Genomic DNA, 24,687 nt, shown 5'->3' with positions numbered 1-24,687 from the left:
GAGCCGTGATCGTCTGATCCTGCGGACGCGGCAGGTAAACAAACCTGTGCGGCCCACCAGGGTGCTTACCCTGGCGAGCCGCGTGCCAGAGGTTGCCGACCCCTGGTCTAAGGAATCGTGCATAGGACTGGAACTTGAGACTTGGGTTCCAATCCACTCTGCCACTGACCTGCTGTGTGACCTTGGGCAAGTTCCCCTTCTGTGCCTCCCACCCTTTTGTCTTGTCTATTTCAACGATATGCTCTTCAAGTTTAAGGCAGTCTCTTGTAATGGATACATATATTTCTTAGCACGATGGGGTCTCTATCTTGATTGGTTACCTCTAGTCACTACTGTAATACAAATAACTAGTGCCTATACTGGGTCCTGACTTGCTTACTGTGACAAGGACAGGATTTGACCCAATGTATTATACTCTCAACTTAAAATAAAGCAGCACTATCTGAGGTTTACCAGTATGGAGCACACAAGACTTGAGTTGGCATTGAACTGGTGAGCTAGAGAGGAAAGGCTCCCTAGACAATTACCAGTCCCTTAAGCCCCATTGCACTTCCCCCATCTCTCCAATTGATGTTTCGCCACTATTTTCCTCCTCGTCCAACTGGTAAGTAGCCTCCAAGAGTGAAAACTACTCTTCTGTGTCAATTGGCTAGTGAGTGGTTGTAAAGTGATCATTCCCCTCTATTCGACATTGGTGAGGCCTCATCTGGAGTACTGTGTCCAGTTTTGGGCCCCACAGTACAAGAAGGAAAAATTGGAAAGAGTCCAGCGGAGGCCAACAAAAATGATTAGGGGGCTGGAGCACATGACTTATGAGGAGAGGCTGAGGGAACTGGGATTGTTTAGTTTGCAGAAGAGAAGAATGAGGGGGGATTTGATAGCAGCCTTCAACTACCTGAAGGGGGGTTCCAAAGAGGATGGATCTAGACTGTTCTCAGTGGTGGCAGATGACAGAACAAGAAGCAATGGTCTCAAGTTGCAGTGGGGGAGGTTTATGTTGGATATTAGGAAAAACTTTTTCACTAGGAGGGTGGTGAAGCACTGGAATGGGTTACCTAGGGAGCTGGTGGAATCTCCTTCCTTAGAGGTTTTTAAGGTCAGGCTTGACAAAGCCCCGGCTGGGATGATTTATTTGGGGATTGGTCCTGCTTTGAGCAGGGGGTTGGAGTAGATGACCTTCTGAGGTCCCTTCCAACCCTGATATTCTATGAAAGTACTCTGACAATGGATCCACACCCTGCTCATTCCACTCCTCTAGCCACTACTATAGTTTTCACCATCTTGTGATGTTGTGATATAACATCACGTTGTGTGGGACATCCGGCTCTGATGCAGTGTCATGTGACGAAGTTGCAATGTTGTCTTGTGATAGCGTGCAAAGTCAGACCGAACTGAGGTCTGCAATCTGTCCAAGGCTTGCTAGCAAGAAACTGGACGGCGCCATGAACATCCAATTCCTTCCAGGAAATTCAGGATGCATGGTAATGCTAACTGAACCCCAAATCTGTCATGTCCCAAGAAGTACCTGACTCCTCTTGTTTTGAGGAGTCAACCTACAGCTAATTCCTGAGTACTGTGGTGACTGCCAAGATTCTAGCCTGGCTCAAGCCACTCTCCGCACTTCATAATGAGGTTTGAGAGAGTTTTAACATCTTGGTGTTGGCAAGAACCACGATTTGAAATTGCTGTGTACTTGGAGACGAGCTGGCTCTGGGCACTGGTAATGGGACAGAGGCTTTCATCTCCAGATCAAATACAGCTGAGTTGTTAGTGACAAAGTCGTGATCTTCTGACTGCTGGTTCAGGGCTTAAGCCAGGCAAGATGGGCTTTGGGCTGCCAGTACCAGACTCTGAGTCAGGAGGCCTCGGTTCTGTTCCTGACTCTGCAAAAGATGTTCTAGGAGACCCTTAATAAGGCATTTAATGTCGCTGTGCCTTAATTTTGTCATCTGTAAAATAGGACTGCGGGCCTATCTAGAGGTTAGGCTTGGTGAGAGGCTTATCTCCTTATTGATACCTGTGGATGGGAAGTGCTGTAGAAGTGTGAAGAACTAGGTGAAGTTACTTGGCTCTGTTCAGCCCCGATTAGACAAACTTCTCGCTCATAGTTGGCATGCTTGCTGGCAATTCAGCGGCGAGGCCAAGGACTGAATGGTCCAGGGAGACTGAATTATTCTCCCAGGTCAGGGTTGTGGCATGTTGGTGAGGGAACTTGTGCTACTGCTGCTCACGCAGTGCCTGTCCTGTGGATAAATGGAGAAAACTTGTCCGTCTCCAGAGTGGGCAATCGGCATAAATATCGCTTACGTGCTTAGAGTAGCGGAGACCCCAACTTGTGTTCAGTAAACGAAGGGGCACCCCTTGCTGGTATGCTTGCATTACGGCTGGTGTTAACAAATTAACTTTACCATTTGTATTGCAAGAGCTTTTCTGATCTGATCCCACACTGAGACCTATAGGAATCCAGGTTGGTTCTCATTATTTAGTGCTCCATTTGGTGACATAAGCTCTTCTTGGTTCACCTTTCTTCCATGCTCAAGCATACAGTTCATCCTCCAATCATGATCATACCAAAAGTGCAAGGGACTTGCTTCCAATGCCGGATTGTCTATTTAATCAATTCCAGCTCTTGTTCTAAGGCAGAGATCCCCCTCATCCCAGCAGAGGGCAGCCCATGCCAATAGAGGGAGACTGCACGTTCCTTCTGAGAATCACTTTCTCTGTAACTGGCCCTGGGTAGTGCAGTACACTAGAGTAATACTGGGCTTGGTGACAGAGCTCCACCTACTGGCGTTTCTAGATATTGCAAGTCACAGGCGGTTCCTGATGGAATGCTGTACGTTTTAAGTCTGTCACATGGTGTAAGTTTCCCTAAAAGAATCATAAAGCCACAATGCAGAGTTCCTTAGTCGTCCCCCCCCCCTTCAGTCTCTCCTCCTACTGGCCACGCCCCGGTTCATTGTATCGGAGTATAAATGTGAGAGCAAGTTTATAGAGTATAACTTTTACACATGTTAAAACCTTCCACGGTGTTCTCCTGAAGCTTCTTAAAGAGTGACAACAATTACTCCAGCTAACGCAGGGAAACCTAATTTGCTGGAGATAATATATATATATATATATATATATATATATTTATTTATTTTTGACCGGGCCAAATTTTCAAAAAAGAAGCTCAGGATTTGCATGTAGTTGCATATATAAATTTGCCTGTGGCAATAACATGATTGCACATGTGTGTCAGGCGATGGTGTGTGCAAATCACTAATTGTGCATACAAATGGCTATCAAGACTATCACCAAATATATGCACTATGATTTGTATTGTAATAGTGCCTAGATGTCCCTACTGAGATCAAGGCCCTGTTATGTTAGGTGCTGTGAGAGAGAACCTGCCCCAAAGAGCTGCTTATAGATAACACCTCCTTTCTTTGTCTTATCCCCATTTAACAGATGAGAAACTGAGGCACAGATTAAATGAGGTCACAAAGGGAGTCAATGGCAGAGCCAGGAATTGAGCCCAAATTTCCTGGATCGCATTCTGGTGTTCTAACCACAAGATGATCCTTGCTCATTTTGGTGTGTGCAGTCATGCTAATTGTATGTCCCAGTGTCGATACACAATTTGTGTGTCCTATCTTTGGCCTCCCTTGTTGCAAACTGATCCTCTGATATTATGGTATGGAGAAATGTAATGTATATGTGGGACTGTGTTTTAGTGAATATCTACCAAAAAAAAGGAAGAGGAGTTCTGGGAAATATTGGGTTTGGCGCATGGGGAGTTAAATACACATGCGCTTCTCTTGATCCCTCACCCATTCACGAGCAAAGCCATTGAGTTCAGCAGCGAGTAAGCACAGCAGGATCAAACCCACAACGTGCCGATTCCCTCACCCAAACCCACCTGGCAACTTTGTATGTTGTTGGATGTTGGGATAGTCCCATGCGTGGGAAGAAATGGCCCCTCTGTACAGAATGGGTCAAACTGGCAGTGATGCTCTGCAGGGTGGAGAGGTGCAGTTTGCTGACTTCTCGTTTTGTGTTAGTTACAGGACTCTTATCAGGCCCACGTACAAAATGTCTTACCGAACGGTGACCACCCTGGAGTGGAGGTGCTGTCCTGGGTTCACAGGGAGTAACTGCGAAGAGGGTAAGTCAACTGGAAATCTGTATCTCTTCCCACAGAGTCTTGGTGGGACAGGAGGAATTGGGTTTGGGTGAGTTTATTTTGGCTGAGTTGCTTTTCATTTCCTTAGTTCACCATATGTGGGGTGTTTTTGTTTCTTTCCCCCTTCCAAAAAAACTCCATTAATGTTAATATGAAACCCAAACACAAATTTTTGTATTGCAAGCCAAGTTCTAAAAGGAGAGCATGGCAGGTGAGTCTGGAAGCCATGTGTATGCCAAGTGCGCTTTCAGAAACCTGCAATGGGTAGCAGAGTACCCAGCTGTGACTTGGGCATGGAAGTTTGCTGCTGGTGGATGGCAGTGATGAATTTTTGGTTTGATGCTCCCATTGTGCTCTCCTTCAGAAAACATGAATCCTGCATGCAAGCTTGTCTCATTAGGGGAAATGTCCTTCATGTTAAATGCAGACCTCTTTCCCCCATGTCCCACATGTATTTTGAGATGTATCTCCATTTTATTACCATCGATTACGGAGGTCAATGAAATTGAATCATGAACCACCACTTATAGGCTATTAAGTTTATGCTAAAGAAATTGAATCATTCATCTTCTAGAGCTTCTTTATTACTGTGTGTTCCATATTTAAGCCTGGGAAGGTTAAGAGGTAGACCTGTCTATCCAAAACAAAGCTGTGTCCCCAGAGACTTAGTAACTGAAATTACTCACTGTCCTCACTACATGTGGATAATTTTTAGCTTATACCATACACAGCACAATTCAGAGTTTCTGCATTTGACATCAGATCTGTCACATTCAAGAAAATTCGTTCCATTTTTTTTTCCAAAGGAAGAAAGGAAAAGGTTTTCCTTTTTCTCACCTCAACTGAAGAGGAATGTGATTTTTCTCCTTCACTTTCTTTAGCTTATCTGCAGTCTCCAGGGTTTATGAATGTGCTGAGCTTACGCATGTCGTATCTCTGATACAGGATCATCAAAACTCGAGTCTTGCTATGAACGTTGTGTGGACACAAGTGGGGAAAGGCAGACTGGGTAACCTGGGCCCTGGATTGACATGTAATTAAGGTTGGGATTGGAGTGAGGGCCATTGGCTGTCAAACGAGGAGTTATCCAGGAGTGTTCAGTTCATCTCAGACCAGGCATTCTGTGACCATGTCCCGCCACAGGCAGCCCTGGTTTGTTTGTGCCATTAGGTCATGGCATTAAGCACACCACAGGACACTCAAGAGAATCTGTAAACTATAAATTGTCCTGTGAAAGTTGCAGTAAACGGAGAGCGTGCTCCTAAGCGGGTCACTTTGTTGCTGTGGAAATAGTAGCCTCCCAAACCTCATGGAAATCTAAAGCTACCACAAATCAAGCCCTGCAGCTCGGCTTCTCGTTTCAGCAAGGTACTGAAGAGAATGAGTCAGAAAGAGAGAAGGCCTGGAATGCAGTGAAATAATGGCCAAAGGTCAGTTTGGTTTCTTAACTGTTGAATGGTGGCATGGAAGTTTATGCTAGACGTGGCAAAGGACCAGTTATTGGCAACACACCCAGCAACGAAGGTTCAGCCTGGTACAGAGTTCAAATTGAGCTGAGCAGCCCCTCAGTAGATCTGCACAGATGTAAGTGATTACAGCTTCGTAAGTAATTCCATAGATGTAAAAAAGAACCCTTCTCCATTCCTCTCTGCCGTATCTGTCTCGGGAGAGTTAACGGGCGTAGAAAGCCATAGACGCTTGTTTGAGAGTCAGCAAATAAGACTGAATACTCATGGGAGCAGGTCTGTTGAACGAGGTGACAATTTTATGTAGCCACTTCTCAGTGTAGAATGTCCCTTTCAGGCTTAGATACAGTGTTCCGGAGTGTTGACAAGGGGAAAGTCAGTAGCAGCCCCCCTTTTCCCCATGTTCACTCTCTTTCAAAACATTTGGAGCAATTGATAATCCCAGCTCCTGAAAAACGAACCCCTATCAGTAGAACTGAGAGTTGCCACTTCCTTTCTAGCAATGGTGTTGACGCTAGTGGCTTGTACTGAGAAATAAGAGTGAAAATCATCTGCTAAAAGGGAAATCAATTTAAATTCATTTCTCTTTATTTGCTATTGTTCCAGTAACGTTAGGTGTTAGTCTCGCTAATCTCTTTCAGTTGCAACTTTCTCTGTATTTTCAGTTTTTGCTTAGTACATTTGACAGCACTTGGTAGAGGATCGGTTTCTCAGTTTCCCGTATATAGTCAGTTTCCTATGGGGTGTATACGTGTGTGGGGAACAGCAATCCGGGACAGAGAACGGAAAAGTGATTAGGAAACTGCATGCATAAAAAAACAATTTGAAAAATGCTAATTTGATGTTCTTCCCCTTCTCCTAATTCCCTTTTGCTTTTACTTTTTTTTACTGTCTCTTTAAATCTGTGAATGCATTTTGTGCTTAGAAGTTAGTGTGGCTGCATGAGTATAATTGGGGGCAGAATTTGCTTTTTTTTTTTTTTTTTTTTTTAAGGTACATTCTGACCACAATATGAAAGTCCTGTCCCTCAGATAACCACACTGTACTGCTCCATCTAGTCTTATTTAACGTGGATGGTGAACAACAGTGACCACAACTGATGGTCCCAGTCTTCCACTTGCTTAAGAGGAACCTTGTTTTCCTTCTGTGTCTGGAGGCTGCGGTCTCCTTTCCAAGTGGCACTGCTTTTTCACGCCTAGAGCTGATTACAACTATAGAAAATTAGGGTCAAGCAAAATAATTGAGGCAGTTTGGGGACCATATTGTGGGTGGGTGGCTTGGAGAATGAGATGGTGAAGCAGCATGTTTTAGGGACCTCTCTTTAGGCCCATAGTGCCACTTTTCAGTGCAAGGCTCAGAAAGCCCCGTCGATTTGCTCCTGTCTTAATCCACAGCACACAACTACAACGCCAATCCCGCTTTTTATGATTCCTGAGCGGTATTTCTGGAGGAGCCAATGTGGCCTCTCCGGTGAATGGATTTTTATTAGCTTCCTTTATAAAAGGATTTTGTCTTTACTGAAATTGGGTCCTCCCATCCTTTAAATGTTAAAGAAATAATGTCTGCAGCACAGCCACCCCCAACAAACCCAGGACATGTAGGGGAGCAGTGATGGCTTGTCCTTGTTCTCCCATGGCTGGGCCCGGGTTTCTCTTGCGATGGGGGAGTGTGGGATGGAAGGCTGGTTCGGCAGCACTCTGAATTTCTTGAGGTGCTCTGGTTGTCACAGCCTTCTCTCGTTGGACGTCTGTCCTCCCCCAGGGCGCTCCCTCTCCCCTGCAGTAATGTACTGCACATTGAGGGAATGAACAATTGTTAAACTCAGTAGAGTATTACCAAGTGTCTCGACCTTTAGCTAATAGGTTCAGTTTGAGAAAGTAACCACTTAACTATCACCAGCTGGCGGGCACCAACTTAATGCTGATGGCTGCAGATTGTTTGGATTAAAATTTATCTCTGGAATTTAACTCTTGCATTGCAGCTGACAAAGAAGAATCTCAGCTTTAGGGAGCCTGGGTGGGTGGGTGGTTGCTTTACTCCTTAATCTGCTAAATGAGGGACAGCTGCTTTAATTATCCTCTTTAAATCACTCTGCCCTTAGAGGGAAGCTGCCCTAGGCACACCCCACCTCTTTCTCCTCCGGGCGCGTCAGCATTTGAAAAGGCCCAGGTAATTCCTGCACTATTTTTGCAGATCTCTGAACAGCTTGTTCATTAGGTGGTTCGCTAGATGGGTCCCCAGATTGCACCAGACCTTAAACTGCTTCTTGCAACAAACCGCTTGCTCTGCATTGGACAAAGAGGGAGACTTGACAGAAACGAGTCTGGTGAGCTTTACTGTTGGGGGATAATTTTTATTTTTCCTTCTTTTTTAAAACTGGAGCCCTCGCTAGGACAGGAAATGAATCCACTGAGCCACCCAGTCTGCTGAATGCTGATATAAAGAACATATGGAAGAGGGCAGTGCAGAGGTGAAGTGGTTTAGCTATTGCAATCATGCATCAAGCTGATTGATTTGAATCCAAGATGATGCTGACATTTCAACTCAAGCTTTTTTCTATTCCCCCCCCCCTTGATGGCTGAAAGTTCAAAGCCAAGAAGAATCTCCTGGGAGAGGAAAAGGATCCCTAGTTTATTCAGGGGCTCAGCACTGCATTACCATTAGCCAGCTAGTGAAGACCCTTGTTTTACTTTACAAATCTGACATAGGTTTTTTTTTTTTTTTTTTTAAACTCAGATTTAGGATAGTAGCCAATAAGTATTTACCCTTCAAACAAAGTGATGACAGAGTATTTGGGACTGCTCCCTGCCTAGACTAACCCTCCACTGTTAGTGACACTGTTATGTCTTTAAAGGTATGTTTTAAAAAAAATTAATTAAAAAAAAATTAGGAAGTCCGTGATCCTGGTTCCAGTAATAGTCTGAATGATAATTAACTCTCTCTGGTCCTTTGCATTCTTTTAAATGCTCTTGAGATGAGCATATAACAATTTAATAGTAAAGTGACTTTTGTGTGTGAAGGATTCAAAACATTTATTAGTATTTGTGTTCTAGCACCCAGGAGCAAACAGCCAACCAACAGGGAGTAGAGGAAGTCAGAGAACATAGTAGAGGGGTGTATGAAAGTGAGCGATAGTTTGGTGTGTCTGGGATTTCTAAAGGAGCCTGAAGAAGTTAGGCTCCCAACTCCCTGCATGTATCTGAGAAAAAGGAAAACTCACCTACTGTTGAAACAAAGGCACTGCTGGGCTGGAATGTGAGAACCAATCTGCATCAGCAATGCCACACTGTGGTTCTCACTAGGGGAAGGGAAGACCAATTTATAATTAAACTGGAGGGAGAATTTTAAGCAGGCAGGATAAAGTTACATAGGCAAAATTTGGTTAGGACACCAGGATTATTACTCCTTCCCTCCCAGAAAGCTTTGAGATACGGGGTCAACATTTCATTTTTGCATCTCTTCTGTAAAAACACAGATAATTTTTAAAATGCTATGTCTGGGGTTTTTCTCTAATTTCTTCAATTTGGATCTTGGTTTATATGAACCCAGGGCAATTCCTTAATCTGCGCCTCCGTTCCCCATTGGTCAAATGGGGGTAAGAGCACTTTCCCATCTCACAGGTATTGCGAGGATAAATACAGTAAAGATTGTGAGGTGCTTTGAGATCTACTGATGAAACATGCTATGTAAGAGCTAGGGCCAGAGTTCTATACCAACATGTGATGTATTTTACTTAATGATGGTGTACGTAGGTCACAAATTGTTTAACATATGTGGGTAAGCATCATTAGCCACTGAATCACATTGCCTCCTTCTTATGTGCTTTCCTGTGAAAATATTTCTAATGCTCCAATTAATTTGTGTTTCTCCACACCATTAGCACACAATGCTTTGGAAATAGGTACGTTAACATGGTGTATCTGATTATTAATGTGGGCAAGGTTTTTTGCCAGCGGTATACAATTGCTGCTATTTCACATTTTTCTTTCTTCATGCTCTTGAAAGATTTACAGTAGTACCCAAAATCTCTGAGAATAATAGTGTGGCTAGGTAAAGGCATGGCCCTGCGTATTCTGTCACTGTTCACTTCTAATACTCTGATGTTTCCCAGTTTGATATAAAGAATCCAACTGCTGTGTGGATCAAGCAAACCTATCTTTAGGACAGGGAAATCCTCTCACAGATGTAGACCTCTGAACACTGATTCAGGATTAAGGAAGTTGTACACTACAACTTCTGGACCTGATGCTGATTTTGATTTCACTGGTCTAAATTGGGAGAAATTCAACAGATGTAAAAGTAATGTGTGCGTGAGATCAAAATTGTCTGTCTTCCACAACAGAATGAGCACCACAGCCTGTAACAGTTGGAGGGTGTAGGCTAAGGAGGTGAAAGGGTGACTGTTATCTTGTGGCCAAATAGCGCACTGAGTGTTAACACCTTGGTTTCTATTCCCACCTTTGCTGCTTTCTCACCATGTGACTTCAGGCGAGTCAGTGAACATTATTGTCTTGGTATATTGTGTATATCTGCCTACCATGCAGTGGTGTTATGGCCCATAACTTATGGGGCTTCATTGATGTGTTTGTATCGTACCATGGGGGTCCTGGTTCGTGACTGGGGCTTCTAGGTGTTACCGCAGTACAAATCATTTGAGAATCTGGTGTGGAAGGGGCCATTTAAGGTAAATTAAGACATTGTGCTTTAAGTTCTGAAGCATCTCAACCAATATTTTATAAGGAATATTTAACATCTCCTTCAAATATACAGCGTGAGCAGCAGACCCCATTACAGTGAGAACTCAAGATTCTCTTCTCAAAATTATCCATACAGCACATGTAGCTGAGTAACAAGAGGGAAATCGAGGAGATATCAGGACTAAGTGACGAATAAAAATGTTGATTTTCTTCAGTTACAGTACGTTTAGTTGTAAATTACTCTAAATATTTCACTTAGCTGGTGAGAATCGGTCTTGTCCATTTTCCTAAGTGACGCGCTGTGTCTAAGTAACACCCTACAAAACTGAAATACATTGTACTTACAATTGTGTCCCAATAAAAGGAACATTGAAACTTGATCTTGTTTTCCTCAATCTAATTTTGTCTTTTTGATGATTCATATATTTTTAAGGTGAGCAGGGACTTTTAAGATGTTTTTAGTCTCACCTTCTGCATAGCACAGGGTAGAGAAGCTTACCCAGTAATTCCTGCATCAAGCCCATAACTTCTGTTTGAGCAACATCATATAATCTGAAGTGATGGAGAATCCACCACATCATTTGATAAGTGGTTCTAATAGTTAATTGCCCTCACTATTAAAAATGTTCACCTTATTTGATCAGGGGGCTGGGGCACATGACTTACGAGGAGAGGCTGAGGGAACTGGGCTTGTTTAGTCTGCAGAAGAGATGAGTGAGGGGGGATTTGATAGCAGCCTTCAACTACCTGGAGGGGGGTTCCAAAGAGAATGGAGCTCGGCTGTTCTCAGTGGTGGCAGATGACAGAACAAGGCACAATGGTCTCAAGTTGCAGTGGGGGAGGTCTAGGTTGGATATTAGGAAACACTATTTCACTAGGAGGGTGGTGAAGCACTGGAATGGGTTACCTAGGGAGGTGGTGGAATCTCCATCCTTAGAGGTTTTTAAGGCCTGGCTTGACAAATCCCTAACTGGGATGATTTAGTTGGTGTTGGTCCTGCTTTGAGCAGGAGGTTGGACTAGATGACCTCCTGAGGTCTCTTCCAATCCTAATCTTCTTTGATTCTATGCTTCTATTTCTAGCCTGGGTTTATCTTGCTTAATTTTCCAGCTATTGGATCTCTCTCTGTCTCTGTCTGCTTCTATTTATGAGAAACCTTTTCTAGATAGATATGAAGTTGTCTCTTAACTTCTTTTTGGTAAGCTAAGTTGAAAAGATTCCTTAGGATAGTTGAACACTTTTTTATAACAATAACGTTGGTGTTTTCGGACACTATCAGATTCTGAATGGCAGAGACTTCTAATGTTAGAGCAATGGACTTGGACTCCTACTTCTAGGGCTTGACTCTGAAAAATGCAGATCAGCTATGAGTCCTACTGAAGTCAGTGGAAGCTCTGGATGCTCAGCCCACTTGAAAAGGAGACTCTGGAGTCTCTCCATGGCTCTGCCACTCATTTTGCTGTGCAAGCAAATTAACCTCTCAGCCTTAGTAAAATGGGGCATCTCTCTACCTCGTGTGAACGTTGGGGGCTTAATATTTGCAAAGCACTCGGTCCTCTTAATGCCCTGCAAAATATTCTCAACAAACATAAATTGGGAGGATGGGTATAAATCATTAGCTCATCCCATAGATAAAGAAGGCATGTCTAGGTTTGCATTCCTCATAGGATGAAGTGCCAGAGAATGAGTATAAATTGGACCTTGGTTTTTAGAAGGGAATCAAGGCCTTTTAAAATCTGGTGAGACAAGTTTGTCAATGGTGTAGAGAGACTCTGCAGCCTAACTCGTAGTAATAATGCTGTACTTGCTGGGGGAAAGACAATGAAGCTGGAATAGCAGCAGTCCTCAAAGTTTCTTGAACTAATGGGTGGCGGGAGGGAGTGTTTTTTGTGGTTATAATAGGGGGTTGGAATCAGGACACATGGTTTCTGTTTCTGACCGTTATGGGCTCACTGAGAGACCTTGAGCAAATCACTTCTGTACCTCAGTTTCACTATCTTTGTAATGGAGATACTTCAAAAATATTGACTCTCAATTCAGAATGTTTAAGCATTGTGAGTTCTTAAGATGAAAGAAAATATGGATTCTTGTTACCATTGTACTCTTTCTAAAAACTTCCGTAGGATTTAGGTGACCACTTGAACAAATAGGGACTAGATTTCAACAGTTCTTAAATGACCTCTTGCTATGAAAAGTATTTCTCCAAACTATTTGAATATTTACTTCCTCTGAAGAAAACAGGCACTGGTTTAGGGTTAAATCTGAAATCCAGAGTTTGCCCAGATCTAATGAAATCTAAATTGACCATTTGAAGGAGTAAAGAAGGGCATGTATAGCCATGCCCAGCTAGCTGGCTGCATTAGCGAAGGTTAATTAGCTTCCTTGAGGGCATCGGGCATTTGGCCACTGCTGTTGTCTTCCTGGGCTACATTTTCAAAGTTCTCAGGACCTATAACGGGCCAGCTTTTCAAATAAAAAAATAAATCTGTGACCAGCAGTTCCCTTATTTAGGCACCTACGTGAATAGGCTTCCAAGGGAAGTTGGGGAATCTCCATCATTGAAGGTTTTTAAGAACAGGTTAGAGAAACCCCTGTTGGGGATATTCTACATTTATTAGACCTTCTCTCGCCTCTCTTACCATCCATCCCCATTTATACCCCTCCCTATGAAGTCATTCCCGTACTTCAGCCCCACACGCCTCTCCCTGTATTCCCTCCACTTCTCTCCCCCGACGCATTCACATATCTAATTTCCTGGCGCTCCCCCCCCCACCCCCTTTCTCCCCTCCCCCCAATAAAACCACCCCCCCCGGCTTTTTTTTTTTTTTTCTTCTGTGAGGGCTTGTGATTAATGTTAATTGTTGGCTGTGAACTCACCTTCAATCTCAATGAGGTCTGTGATTCATCCAGTTATTAGCACACCTGCATCCGAAGAAGTGGGTTGTAGCCCACGAAAGCTTATGCTCTAATAAATTTGTTAGTCTCTAAGGTGCCACAAGTACTCCTGTTCTTTTAGCACACCTGGACATTTGAGAGGGGGGGTTCCAAAGAGGATGGATCTAGACTGACCTCAGTGGTACCAGATGACAGAACAAGGAGTAATGGTCTCAAGTTGCAGTGGGGGAGGTTTAGGTTGGATATTAGGAACAACTTTTTCACTAGGAGGGTGGTGAAGCACTGGAATGGGTTACCTAGGGAGGTGGTGGAATCTCCATCCTTAGAGGTTTTTAAGGTCAGGCTTGACGAAGCCCTGGCTGGGATGATTTAGTTTGAGCAGGGGGTTGGACCAGATGACCTCCTGAGGTCCCTTCCAACCCTCATATTCTATGATCTCACAAACTATTTAAAAGGATACTACTCAATTCCCATACCCAGGTCTCAACTCTGACTGGCCACGCTGACCGCTTGGCAAACTCTGGCTTCAGGCAGCGTGTTGGTGTTGCCCCAATCGGCTCTTCAGTGGAGTTCCTGGAGTGTGTGGTAACAGTTGGAAGGGGGCGCAGCCTGATGAGAGAGCTTTCTGGCATCTGTGCCTCATGACTACTTAGCCAGGCTCAAAAATGTTACTCTTCTAGCTAGGGAATGTGTCAAAATTCCCCTGTCAGGTTTCCAAAGATGTTGACATTGTATTCCATCCAGCATCTGAGTTGTTTCATTTTTATTGGACACTTTTTAATCTGGTCAGAGGGAACTTGATTCAGCACCTAATGTCAAAATATTTGGAATGCTAAATATCTACAGATGTTATCTTAAAGTAGTAATAATTAAAAAGCTGCTTATTGTTCTATGGCCTTGTCCACATTTTTTTTTTAAGCGGCATTCAAATTGAACCGGTATTTACAGAATCTTTATTTTTGGTAGGTTGTTTGCTTCCTCTTGTGAAATGTTTGAGAGCCTCGTGTTTCCCCTGTACTATTTTCAAAACTCTTAAATGACCAAACCTCCCACGTACAATGGATGGGTTTCCTATGTATTGCCTTATTCTTTGTATTGCATTGTGCTAAACACTGTTGAAACAGAGCAAGATATGGCCCCAAAGAGCGTACAGTATAGTAGATGAGATGGATAAAGGGTGGGAGGGGGAAGCTGGCTGGGAGAGGAAGTGAGTTGCCCATGGTTGTACAACAGATCAGGGAAAGAGCTGGGTCCAGTGCCTAGCTGAGGCTTGTCGACTGGAACACACTGTTTCCCTATAGGTACAGACATCACGGCAGAGCTCTTTTTGAACTTCTGACATTTTCTTTTGTCTTTGCAATGTATTCCGCGCCTTTCTCATTAGGGTTTGCTCTGCCTCTGGTCCTGTAGTTACTGTCTGAGAGGTGCTGAGCACCTTGGCCTCACCGAGTTCTATCTGTCCAGGGACATTTTTATGGTTCCTCATTGTGACATGGGAGCCCTGGGAAAGGATTTAAAATAAGATTTACCTGGGGCAGTTGGCACCCTGCAGGAACAGTCCTTGAGGAAGCAGTCTGGATCCCAGGAGCAGAGCACAAAAAAGGTGCCAGGGCTCGAATGGCACCATAGTCTTGCAGCCCAGCAGATGTGCCTCCCTTTGGCTGTCTTGTAGCTTTCTCTGATGTATGAAGGGCAGGAGAGCTGTAGTCGTGATCATGTAACCCTTGTAGCTGAAGAATTGCAGAGGACTCCAAGGCAAGGCCTACAAGATAAAGACGAATTGCTGCTATAGGTCTTGGTAAAATGCATTAGGAGAGGCTCATGCCAAGCATCTACTTGGTCAATGTCTGGAGTATTATCAGCAATAGTGGCTTCCCTGAGGCTTGTCCTAATTGCATATTTTCTTGTATAGAACTTTAAAGAGTTGAATAGAGCGAATAAAGACCAGTCAGAGAAGCCTTTTAGAACAGAGAGAACTGGGTGCAAAGGTTTATTCTGCAAGAGTTTATTCTACACAGATCACGGACAAGCAGGCACAACTTAATCTGTGGAATCACAGAGTGACGTTCTCTCGCCTATGCTATGCAGGAGATCAGGCCAGATCACGGTGGTCCTTTTTGGCCTTAAATTGCATGAATCTTTAAGGCGTCCACTCAGGTCAGAGCAGACGCTCAGCTTTGATGGTGAAAGCTAGCTCTTTGGTCAGCAGCAAATGCTGTCATTGTGGCTCTGCTATAACCCTTATGTGTTTCTACTGATGGTTTTTTACAGCTCATCTGCCTGAGGGGAGAATATTGACCATGAGAATGGGGCCGAGTAGAGGGAGAAATAGCGTATGGAATGTTTGATGTTAAATTGTTTTATTTTGACCAAGAACATTTCCATTAAATTAATTAAAGGTGGGTTTGAGTCACTTAAAAAAAGTAAAAGCATGAATGTAGGTTGTGGTGCAAGTATTGGCTGTTGGGTGTGTTTTTAAAAAGCTCGGAGCATGTAAATGTCTTGGGCACCTTCCTATGTCCGATGCCAAACTTTTTACACAGCTCTCTACACCATCTAGGAGTCAAAATAAAACTAACATTTGGAAAATTTAAGAGGAGAATCTTGAGCTAAATTTATAGCCTGAAAACTTATCTTGGGAGTGGCTTTTCCTTGCTTACCTTCATAGCATGCCCCACTAGATCCTTATACACTGAATAGGTTATTATTTATACATTACATTCACTGCAGGGTTTCTGCAGCCCCGTTAGTGTCACAAGTTTCTCAGTGATTTCCTCCCACCCAGCTTAAAAACTGTTGGCTGACTGGTCTTTCCTGATCACGTGTGGTTTTGTCCCCCTTCTAATGGCTAGTTTTTGGTTCAAATGCTGCTTCCTTGCTCTATTTTTGGTACAGCTCGAGGTAAGAACATGCTTCTTGTCGTGTGAGCTTTCAGAGTCCTGCACTGAGCCGCACAGGCTGGATTTTACTGGGAAGGCTTTCACTTTGTGTGGGTGATGGAGGAGCCTCTTGGTGCTGAGGTCTAAAGAAATAACAATAAATGAAACTGTTCAAGGCAGGAGGAGACTTCACTGCCTGGTTTTCAAAGATGTCAGCTGGAGAAGACTTGCTAGATAATCCAGTGTGTCCCTCACATTCTACCTAGTCTGTTTACTAATAAAAAAGATGAGGTTCTGCAAGATAAGGGAATAACCAGATTGAGGCAGTACTCTCTGCAGCAAGCTGGATCTAAGGTTCATGGCAAGATTTCTGTATTCTGTGCTGAGGCTGATGGAAATCTTGTTGCATCTTCATTGGAAAATTTCATAAAATGTAGGTTTTTAATTAAATAGAATAATGCATTTGCTACACTAGCATCTGTGTCTTTATAAGAGCAAATACAAATTATTTTATGCTTGTGATGGCACGTATGGTCTTGCAAAAAGAATATGGGGTAGGCGGGGATCTGATAATCATCTTCAAATATGTTAAGGGCTATTATAAAGAGGACGGTGATGAATTGTTCTCTATCCAATGAAGGTAGGACAAGAAGTGATGGTCTTAATCTGCCACAAGGGAGATTTAGGTTAGATATTAGGAAAAACTTTAACTAGAAGGATAGTTAAGTTCTGGAATAAGCTTCCAAGGGAGGTTGTGGAATCCCTGTCACTGGAGGCTTTTAAGAACAAGTTGGAGTGACGCCTGTCAGAGCCGGTTTCTAAGTTTACGTAGTCCTGCCTCCGTGCAGGGGGGCTGAATCTGATGACTTCTTGAGATCTCTTCCAGCCCTACATTTCTATAATCCTCTGAATTCTGAGCTATTGTTACAGGCTTAGGGAGAGGGCCCTGCATCATTTTATATTTCAAAAGGGTTTTTTGTTCTGTTTTTGCAATGGTAAGAGCTAGGAACATAATTTTAGAAACAAGGGTTCGGATTCTGAAACAGTCCCGTGACAAGGCGCGCAAGCCACAGTGAATTCCTTAACTGCAGAATACACAGGGTGTTCAGTAGAGGTTATGGAGTACAGCAAATATGCACACTATTATAAATTATACATCAAAGATTTTTGGGATCAGTTGATTTTATTTTATTTTTTTACCTAGTTCCTTGCTTCAAATAGTTCAGCTCTTTGAGCAGGACTGAGGCAAGCAGTAAGTTTTCCTCTGAGCTGACATCTTTATCGGCCTGGAGAGCATTGTCATTTCAGAAGATTACACTCCCGTCAATTTGTTTTTACTTGAGATAGACAGTTCCTCTTTAGGTATTTGTTCATCCTGCCAAAAACCAGTGAGTTGTGCCATTCAGCTAAGCACAGCATTAAATGTAAGAAAACCGATCCCTCTCAGATGTAACGGGAAACTCCTGAACAAACCTTGGAAGTCTTACAAATAAAGCCAGCCTTTCTCAAAGGGAATCATGGTGCGAACCATTTCCACGTCCTCTGTGAAAATAAATCTGGTGTTACTGTACAAAACCCCAAAATGTTCTGAACTTGGCAGGTTAGTATTTTTGCTTACAGCTGTGGAGGGTTTCTAAAAAAGCAGCGAGATAGCAGTGCGGTTGCACCAGATGCTTTTAAAGGCCTGGAAATGGAATCCATTTTAGAACGGAGGGGGAAAAAATAGCATGATGAGGTAGGGTAGGGGGAGTTTAGCTTAATGGGCTAAGCACAGAGTTTGAAGTATCTAGTGTAGACTCATGACTTCACATCCCAGTAGGGTCTGCTCAGCCCTTCATCATTCTAAGGTACTGAATACTGTGTAGTTTACCAGGTATGGGTTCTTTCAGATAAGACTTTGATATAAATGTATGGTATTAAATTGATATTAAAGATCCAGTGACCCCTTTTCATAGGGGTTGGACCCAGTGATCTGACTCCAGTTTTCCCATTCCCCATTGTTGTGTTGTGTACCTGTTGGCTGTTGCTCTCTATCCCAGAGGTGGCTGCCTTTCAGTGGTGGTGTACATACATGGTTTAGGAAATGCTTTGAAAACAGTCTTTTTGTTCTATTTGTACAGCGCCTAACACTGTGGGATCCTGGCCCACGATTAGGGCTACTAAGTACTACAGTATTACAAATAATAAATATTTGCATAGTATGTTGCACCTTAAAACATTAACTAATCCCCCAAATACCCCCACAAGTTAGATATGCTCTCCATTTTAAAGTTGGGGGAAAACAAGATAGAGAGGGTAAATTAATACATTAATTTAAATTTTTAAAAGTTATGGCACCAATTCCATAAATTAAATTCACACCCTAAACAAAAGGACTGCCCCTAACTATATCGATCTTGAACAAAGGGGAGAGAGATGGGCTTTGCAGCATACACAAAGGTTAACAAATCTAGTGCAAGGAGCGGGTAGCAAGTTCTACAATTAAGGATCCCTCGCAGTGAACGCTCTGCCAACATCTCCCTCTTGTTTTATATAGAGGGAGCTCCAACTTGAATGTCTGCTGATTTCAACTGTGATGGTCTATCACGGGGGGCACTCTTCCAGGTAACCAAATCTCGAACCATTTAGGGCTTTGTAAATGACTTGCTTGAGATTAGAGGAAAAATCAGTAGCAAAGCTAGCAATCAAATTCAGGAGTTACTGACTGGCTTTTGCCCAGTCCTCTGGATCCAAAGCAGCTATTTATAAATAGGGAAAAAATGTGACCCAAGAAATCATAGATTATGAAGTTTAATGTCAGTTCAATACCAGGCAAATTGCTGAGCGCTATTAGTCAATAGTTTTATTAAACACGCTGACTTAGCATCTTCTCTTTAACTAGCTTAGTGGATAACGGAAGTACAGCAAACCTAGTATATTTCAACTTCAGGAAAGCAATTGTTATGGTTTCACAGGGTTTTCTCATGTGGGAAGCTAGAGGAATGTGTATTAGATGGAACTACTTCAAAATACACACACAGTTTGCCGAAAAGAATAATTAGTTTGGGTCAGTTTGGGTGGAGGTGTCAAGCAGAGTTCGACAGGGGATTGTTCTGGGTCCACTGCTGTTTGATATTTTCATTTACAAGTTGGTGGAAGGGATGGAGAGCATGCTAATCAGAGTGGTGCATGATACATTGCTGAGCAGTGCTGGGAATACTGGGTAGGCTAGGATTAAAATGCAGTCGGATGTTGATTAAATTGGAGAATTGGGCAGAAATCCATAAAATTAAGATTTTATGGACACATGTCCAGCAGTTCACAGAGGAAGGAATAATCAAATGCACAAGTCTAGAATGGAGGGTAACTAGCAAGGCAACAGAACTGCAGGGAAGAGTTGGGCTTCAGGGAGGACGACTGAATAACTGAAAAAAGAACAGGAGTACTTGTGGCACCTTAGAGACTAACAAATTTATTTGGGCATAAACTTTCGTGGGCTAAAACCCACTTCATTGGATGCATGCAGTGGAAAATACAGTAGGAAGACACACACACGGAAAAAATGGGTATTGCCACACCAACTATAACGAGACTAATCAATTAAGGTGGGCTGTTATCAGCAGGAGAATAATAGCCCACCTTAATTGATTAGTCTCGTTATAGTTGGTATGGCAACAACCATTTTTCCTGTTCTCTGTGTGTGTGTGTGTGTGTGTGTGTGTGTGTGTGTGTGTGTGTGTATAAAATCTTATATACATACACACACTTATAAAAAATATATATATATATATATATATATATATAAATAAAATCTTCCTACTGTATTTTCCACTGCATGCATCCGATGAACTGGGTTTTAGCCCACGAAAGCTTATGCCCAAATAAATGGTTAGTCTCTAAGGTGCCACAAGTACTCCTCGTTCTTTTTGCTGATAGACTAGCACGGCTACCACTCTGAAACCTGAATAAATTAAGCTGCTGTAAATGAAAGGGGGGAGGGGAATGATACTGGAACCTGATCCAGCAAACACTTACTGCCAGGTATAGTGCTCACCACTGATTAGCCAATGGGGGTGCTCAGGGTAGTTAACATTTTAAGGCCTGATTTTCAGAGCAACGGTTCCCACAAACAGGAGTTGTTCGCTCTCAACACCTCTGAAAATCAGGCCTGATTAGTGTTTGCAAAATGGGGTCCTAGGATTCTAAATAGTATAGGAAGGGTGTGTGTATGAGATTAATTCTTTTTAATGAAAATACTGTTGGTGTATATCTCTTAGTAACGAAGAGTCTGCACCTACAGGATGTGGTCAATGCATTTTATAACTGTGTGTTCAAAGGAACAATAGCACAAACTGGCTTTCTTAAAAATTATTTTATACTTGGTAGTCATGAATGGTTAACTGTTGATTTGCAAGAGGCAGGTAAGAAAGAGGCACAGGCTCACTAACTGTTCTGCAAAATATGATAAGATCGAGGGTCCATACCAGAGTAATAAACACCTCTAACTCCAAGACGAGTATAAATATTATTGGACAGCTTTGTTATAGGTATGTCAAAAAGGGTATTAGTTGGACTAGTTTAGTAGCGTCCTTACGTTTTCTAAAACCCCAACAATATCTGGAAAAACTTTGGTGAATTTTTCCTGGACATCAGGTGCACTGGTGAGGTTTGGTTGCAAATAATATTCAAAGGACTTCAACAATGTGGAGGAGAACAAAAGGGGAAGGGCAGAGATAAGAATATCATCGTTCTGAAGTGTCTTGTTGGGTTCCCCAGCTGTGTGAGCAAGAAGTAGCTTAAAGAGATGGCTCTGAAATCTCCTGGGCTGAAGTGCTTTAATGTCCAGTTGTATGGTAAACTTGTTCTGGCTCTCGTAGAATTTGTGTCTAGTCTGATCTCCTGACTTGTCTCTCTCTTGGATAAAACATCCGAATGCTCCAAATATTGAGGTTTGCTTTTCATTTTGAGCCCAGCAGGCATACAGCAATGAGTTTACAGGGCTTTCCAAGTGAGCCTGAAGGGACTTGTTGGCTAGAGTTTGGACTCCTGGCAAGCAACTTGCTCCAGCTCTTTTCTGTTATAAACTCAGGCTTCAATCCCTGGCCTCTTATAGATACTGAGCACTGCTGCGTGTCTTTGGCTGATCTGCTGCTGGAAAAGCACAGATGTTTCAAGATGCGTAACAATGGGCGCAGCATATCAGAAAGGCAGGATCAAGGTCAGGCTACAGATGCAGCAGCTGCTACATATGCAGCTCTATCTTGATCGGCAAACGCTAGAACATTTTTTTTCATTGGTTGCAAATGTCCCCAAGTGAGGAATGCTAGAGCCACTAATGCCAGTGAAAATAACTTTCTTTTTTTGCTGATTTCCTAAAGCCTTCAAATGTTACCCATGGGTAATGCCTCTAATGCGACCAAATCCAATGGCAGAGCATTGCAGTAGGTTTTGTCCTCACTGAGGATTTGTGAGGTGAGACGGAGTGGCTAGAAAACCGTAGCCTGTATAGAGATTTGAACTGCTGTGGATCTGAGACATTCAGTACAAGCTTCCTCTATTGGGGACCGTGCAACATCGCTGGCTAAATGTGTTGTGCTCTTGTCTAGTGGCTGATTCACATGGAGAATAAGAGCCTAGGATTGCTATCAGCTAATGTGCTCCTCCTCTACCTTGAGTGGTAGAAGTCTGTGCTTTGGTAATAAAGGTCCTGGGTTTTCTTCTCACTGACCACTCGTGGAGGGGGTTGTTTCATGAGACTCCTGGTACTCTGATGGACATAGCTCCAAATGCTAAAGCTAACTGTGTTGCTGCAGGGCTTCCAGCTGTTGCCATAAAATACTGTAGTTCTTTAAAAAAGGGGAAGAACTTATCCCTCAACTGGTTTATTGATCACTTCAAACTTGTACAGACACCCTCAAACTATTAAGCAAACAGTGGGTATTCCAGCAATTGCCATACTCCATCATGGCCATCCAATTCTGTTGTCGTCTGAACAAATCTCCCAAGGTAATTCGCCAAAGCTTCCTTTCAACATTCTCCCTCCGTTTTGAAAAATACAAGTGAAAACATAAATAAGCAGTCCTTTCTAGTGCTCCTAGCCTGTTGGGATGGGAGGGAGAGAATTGATGTTGGTTTATAAATATAAATGTATGCTTCTCACTTGTGTTGTAATAGGAATCAAATAGCAAGACAGCAGTTTTTTATTAGCCACAAAGGAAAATAAGCTCCACTCAGTATCATGTGAGTAGCTCAAATTCTCTTCCAGCACAATATAGATGTACAAAGGCAGCTTTTTTGCAGTGTGTTTATCTTTAGAAAGTGGCATAAGTGATACCAACCACTTATGTAGCGTGTTTTATCCATAGAACTGAGCGATTTACAAAGGTACATATGTATCATTATCCATTTTATACTTATAGGGAAACTGAGTCAATTTAAATGGCTTGTTTAAAATCACATGGTGAGCTAGTGATAGAATCTGGATTAGCGCCCATGTCTCCCATCACTTACTTCCAAGTTCTACCCACTGGACAACGGTGAAAGCCTTGCAATGTGAAATAGTTACAGGAAACTTAATAGTTTATTGGAGTTGTAGCAGTGCAATTTTTTTTTTTTAAAGTTTTAGGATATTAATCTGATTGCTATAGGTACAACAGACCAAAAGACTGCTGCCCTCTTCATATGTGTGAATTGCTGGTGAGAGATGGAAAGGTGAATTTTTAAAGTACGACAAAAACCTGGTATTACATCCCCTGTCCTCTAACTCCACACTGTGATGGCTACAGTGGAGTAAATAATTGGTGTTTCCTGTCCCTTTTTTTTTATTGAACGGAAAATTAAACTGAAACAGAATTTTTTTGTTGGTTTTTCTTGCCAAAATGAAAAACTAAAGAGAATATTGGGGGGTTGAATTAAACATTCAACCCGGCTTTTGAAATTAAATGTCCCACTTAGGTTTTTCCGAAAAAACTCCTAATTTTTATTTGGCCGACAGGATTTTCTGTATTTGACCCTAACCTGCATTTTTGACGAATTTCCTATTTGACTGAAAAGTTTCTTCCAGCTCGAGTGATGGCTGTGTTTTTCAGGAGTTAACTTGTAGGTTTTTGTGGGGTGTTTGGGGGCTTTGTTGTTTTGTTTTGTTTTTTTTGGTTGACATGGTTTTGCACCTCCCTGACTTTCACTTTAAATGTTGGGTTTAAGTAAACCTCAAAACTCAGCAGAAACTCTCTGGTTTCACCTGCCTTTACAAATGAAAGTCTGTGTAACTGCAAAATTGAACTTGAGCCAACATTCAACCCTAATTCTGCCTCCGGTCACTGGAAGCTGGGATGGTTTGTAAACCTTAGTGACCCTTTGGCCAAACCCAGGCTGAGTTTGGAGTTTGTAACAAAACCTTAAGTCAAGAAAGCTTCATGAGGCTTCAGATTTCATTGGCAACATTGCACTGAGCTTTACCTAAAGCAACGTTGGGATGGCAGTGTGGAATGATTGTTGAGCCGTTCAGTTAATAGCTTGTTCACTCACTTGGGGCCTGATCCTAGCATCCTACTGACTTAAATAGGTGCTGAGGACAGTCAGCACCTCGGAGGATTGGGCCCTTATAGCATCTCTTTCTACAGTACCGCTCATGGGTATTCCGCAGACGGGGAACTGAAACAGAGCACATCTATCGCGGCATTTATGCAGAGCTCATTCTTATGGTATCTGAAGGACCAAGTCTGTTGAACTAACTCCTCTGAGACCACTGATTCCCAGTTCCTGATGCCCTTTCCTCTCCCACTTGTATCACATGTGATGTGCTATTCAGCATGAGGGAGCCAGCAGGAGAGTTCAGAGGCTCTTCTGGGCTCAAGGATCTGTCCATGTGGACCTGATTGGAAGGATTAGGTCTTAAGTCTACAGAAGACTTAAAGGAAGGGAAGGCTCAGTGATTAGAATTCAGGAGACTTTGGTTCAGTTCCTTGCTCTGCCACAGACTTTCCTGTGTGATCTTGGGCAAGTCACTGAGCCTCTCTGTGCCTCAGTCCCCCATGTGTAAAATGGGGATATCACAGGGGTCTTATGAGGATAAATACATTAGAGTATGAGCTTCTGTTACTGTAGTATATTAGATAGTCCATGCGCCAAACATCTGACTGTCTTCCATTTTCTGTTTGTACAGTAGCCAGCACAATGGGTCCCTGCTCCTGACTGGGGCCTCTGAATGCTATTGTAATATAAATAATCACGGAGCTTCTCCTGACTCTACTGAGGGGAAAGGAGTGTGTGTGTGTGTGTGTGTGTGTACACATGTGCTTTAGAAATAATATACAGTGAGAACAAAACTCCAATTCAGATGTCACGTTCGTGAATCCTCAGTTCTCTCTACGAACCTCTCAAACTGATGTTCCTTTGAGCCCTGCTTCCAGCTGAAGCATTGTGGTTGGCTGTCAGTGATGCTGTGTCCTTGCCCAGAATGCCTAGTAAAAAAAAGTTTTAACACACAGGTTGAGCTTCCCCCCACCCCATTTTTATGTATAAATTCCACTTCATCAACGCAATAAGACACTCCAGGCCATGCGCTCCAGGGCAATTATGGTAACCCCTCATGTGATTAAACT

The 24,687-nt window shown here is 42.8% G+C and overlaps 1 protein-coding gene across 3 annotated transcripts in view; it reads left to right on the top strand.

The window, feature by feature from the left end:
- The window catches only part of COL26A1 (collagen type XXVI alpha 1 chain), a 209,459-nt gene that overhangs the window by 49,435 nt on the left and 135,337 nt on the right, over window positions 1-24,687 (top strand). For 2 of the 3 annotated variants that reach the window (XM_026656475.2, XM_026656472.2), the window contains exon 3: window positions 4,047-4,150. In XM_026656475.2, coding sequence (XP_026512260.1) covers window positions 4,047-4,150 — 104 coding nt within the window. The remainder of the gene's footprint in view (window positions 1-4,046; window positions 4,151-24,687) is intronic. The other variant, XM_026656474.2, reaches the window with a different exon arrangement.

The sequence above is a fragment of the Terrapene carolina genome, unplaced genomic scaffold, assembly GCF_002925995.2.
Source record: "Terrapene carolina triunguis isolate 2854851 unplaced genomic scaffold, T_m_triunguis-2.0 Scaffold231, whole genome shotgun sequence".
In the NCBI taxonomy this organism is placed as follows: Eukaryota; Metazoa; Chordata; order Testudines; family Emydidae; genus Terrapene; species Terrapene triunguis.
This window is presented reverse-complemented; position numbering and strand designations above follow the sequence as displayed.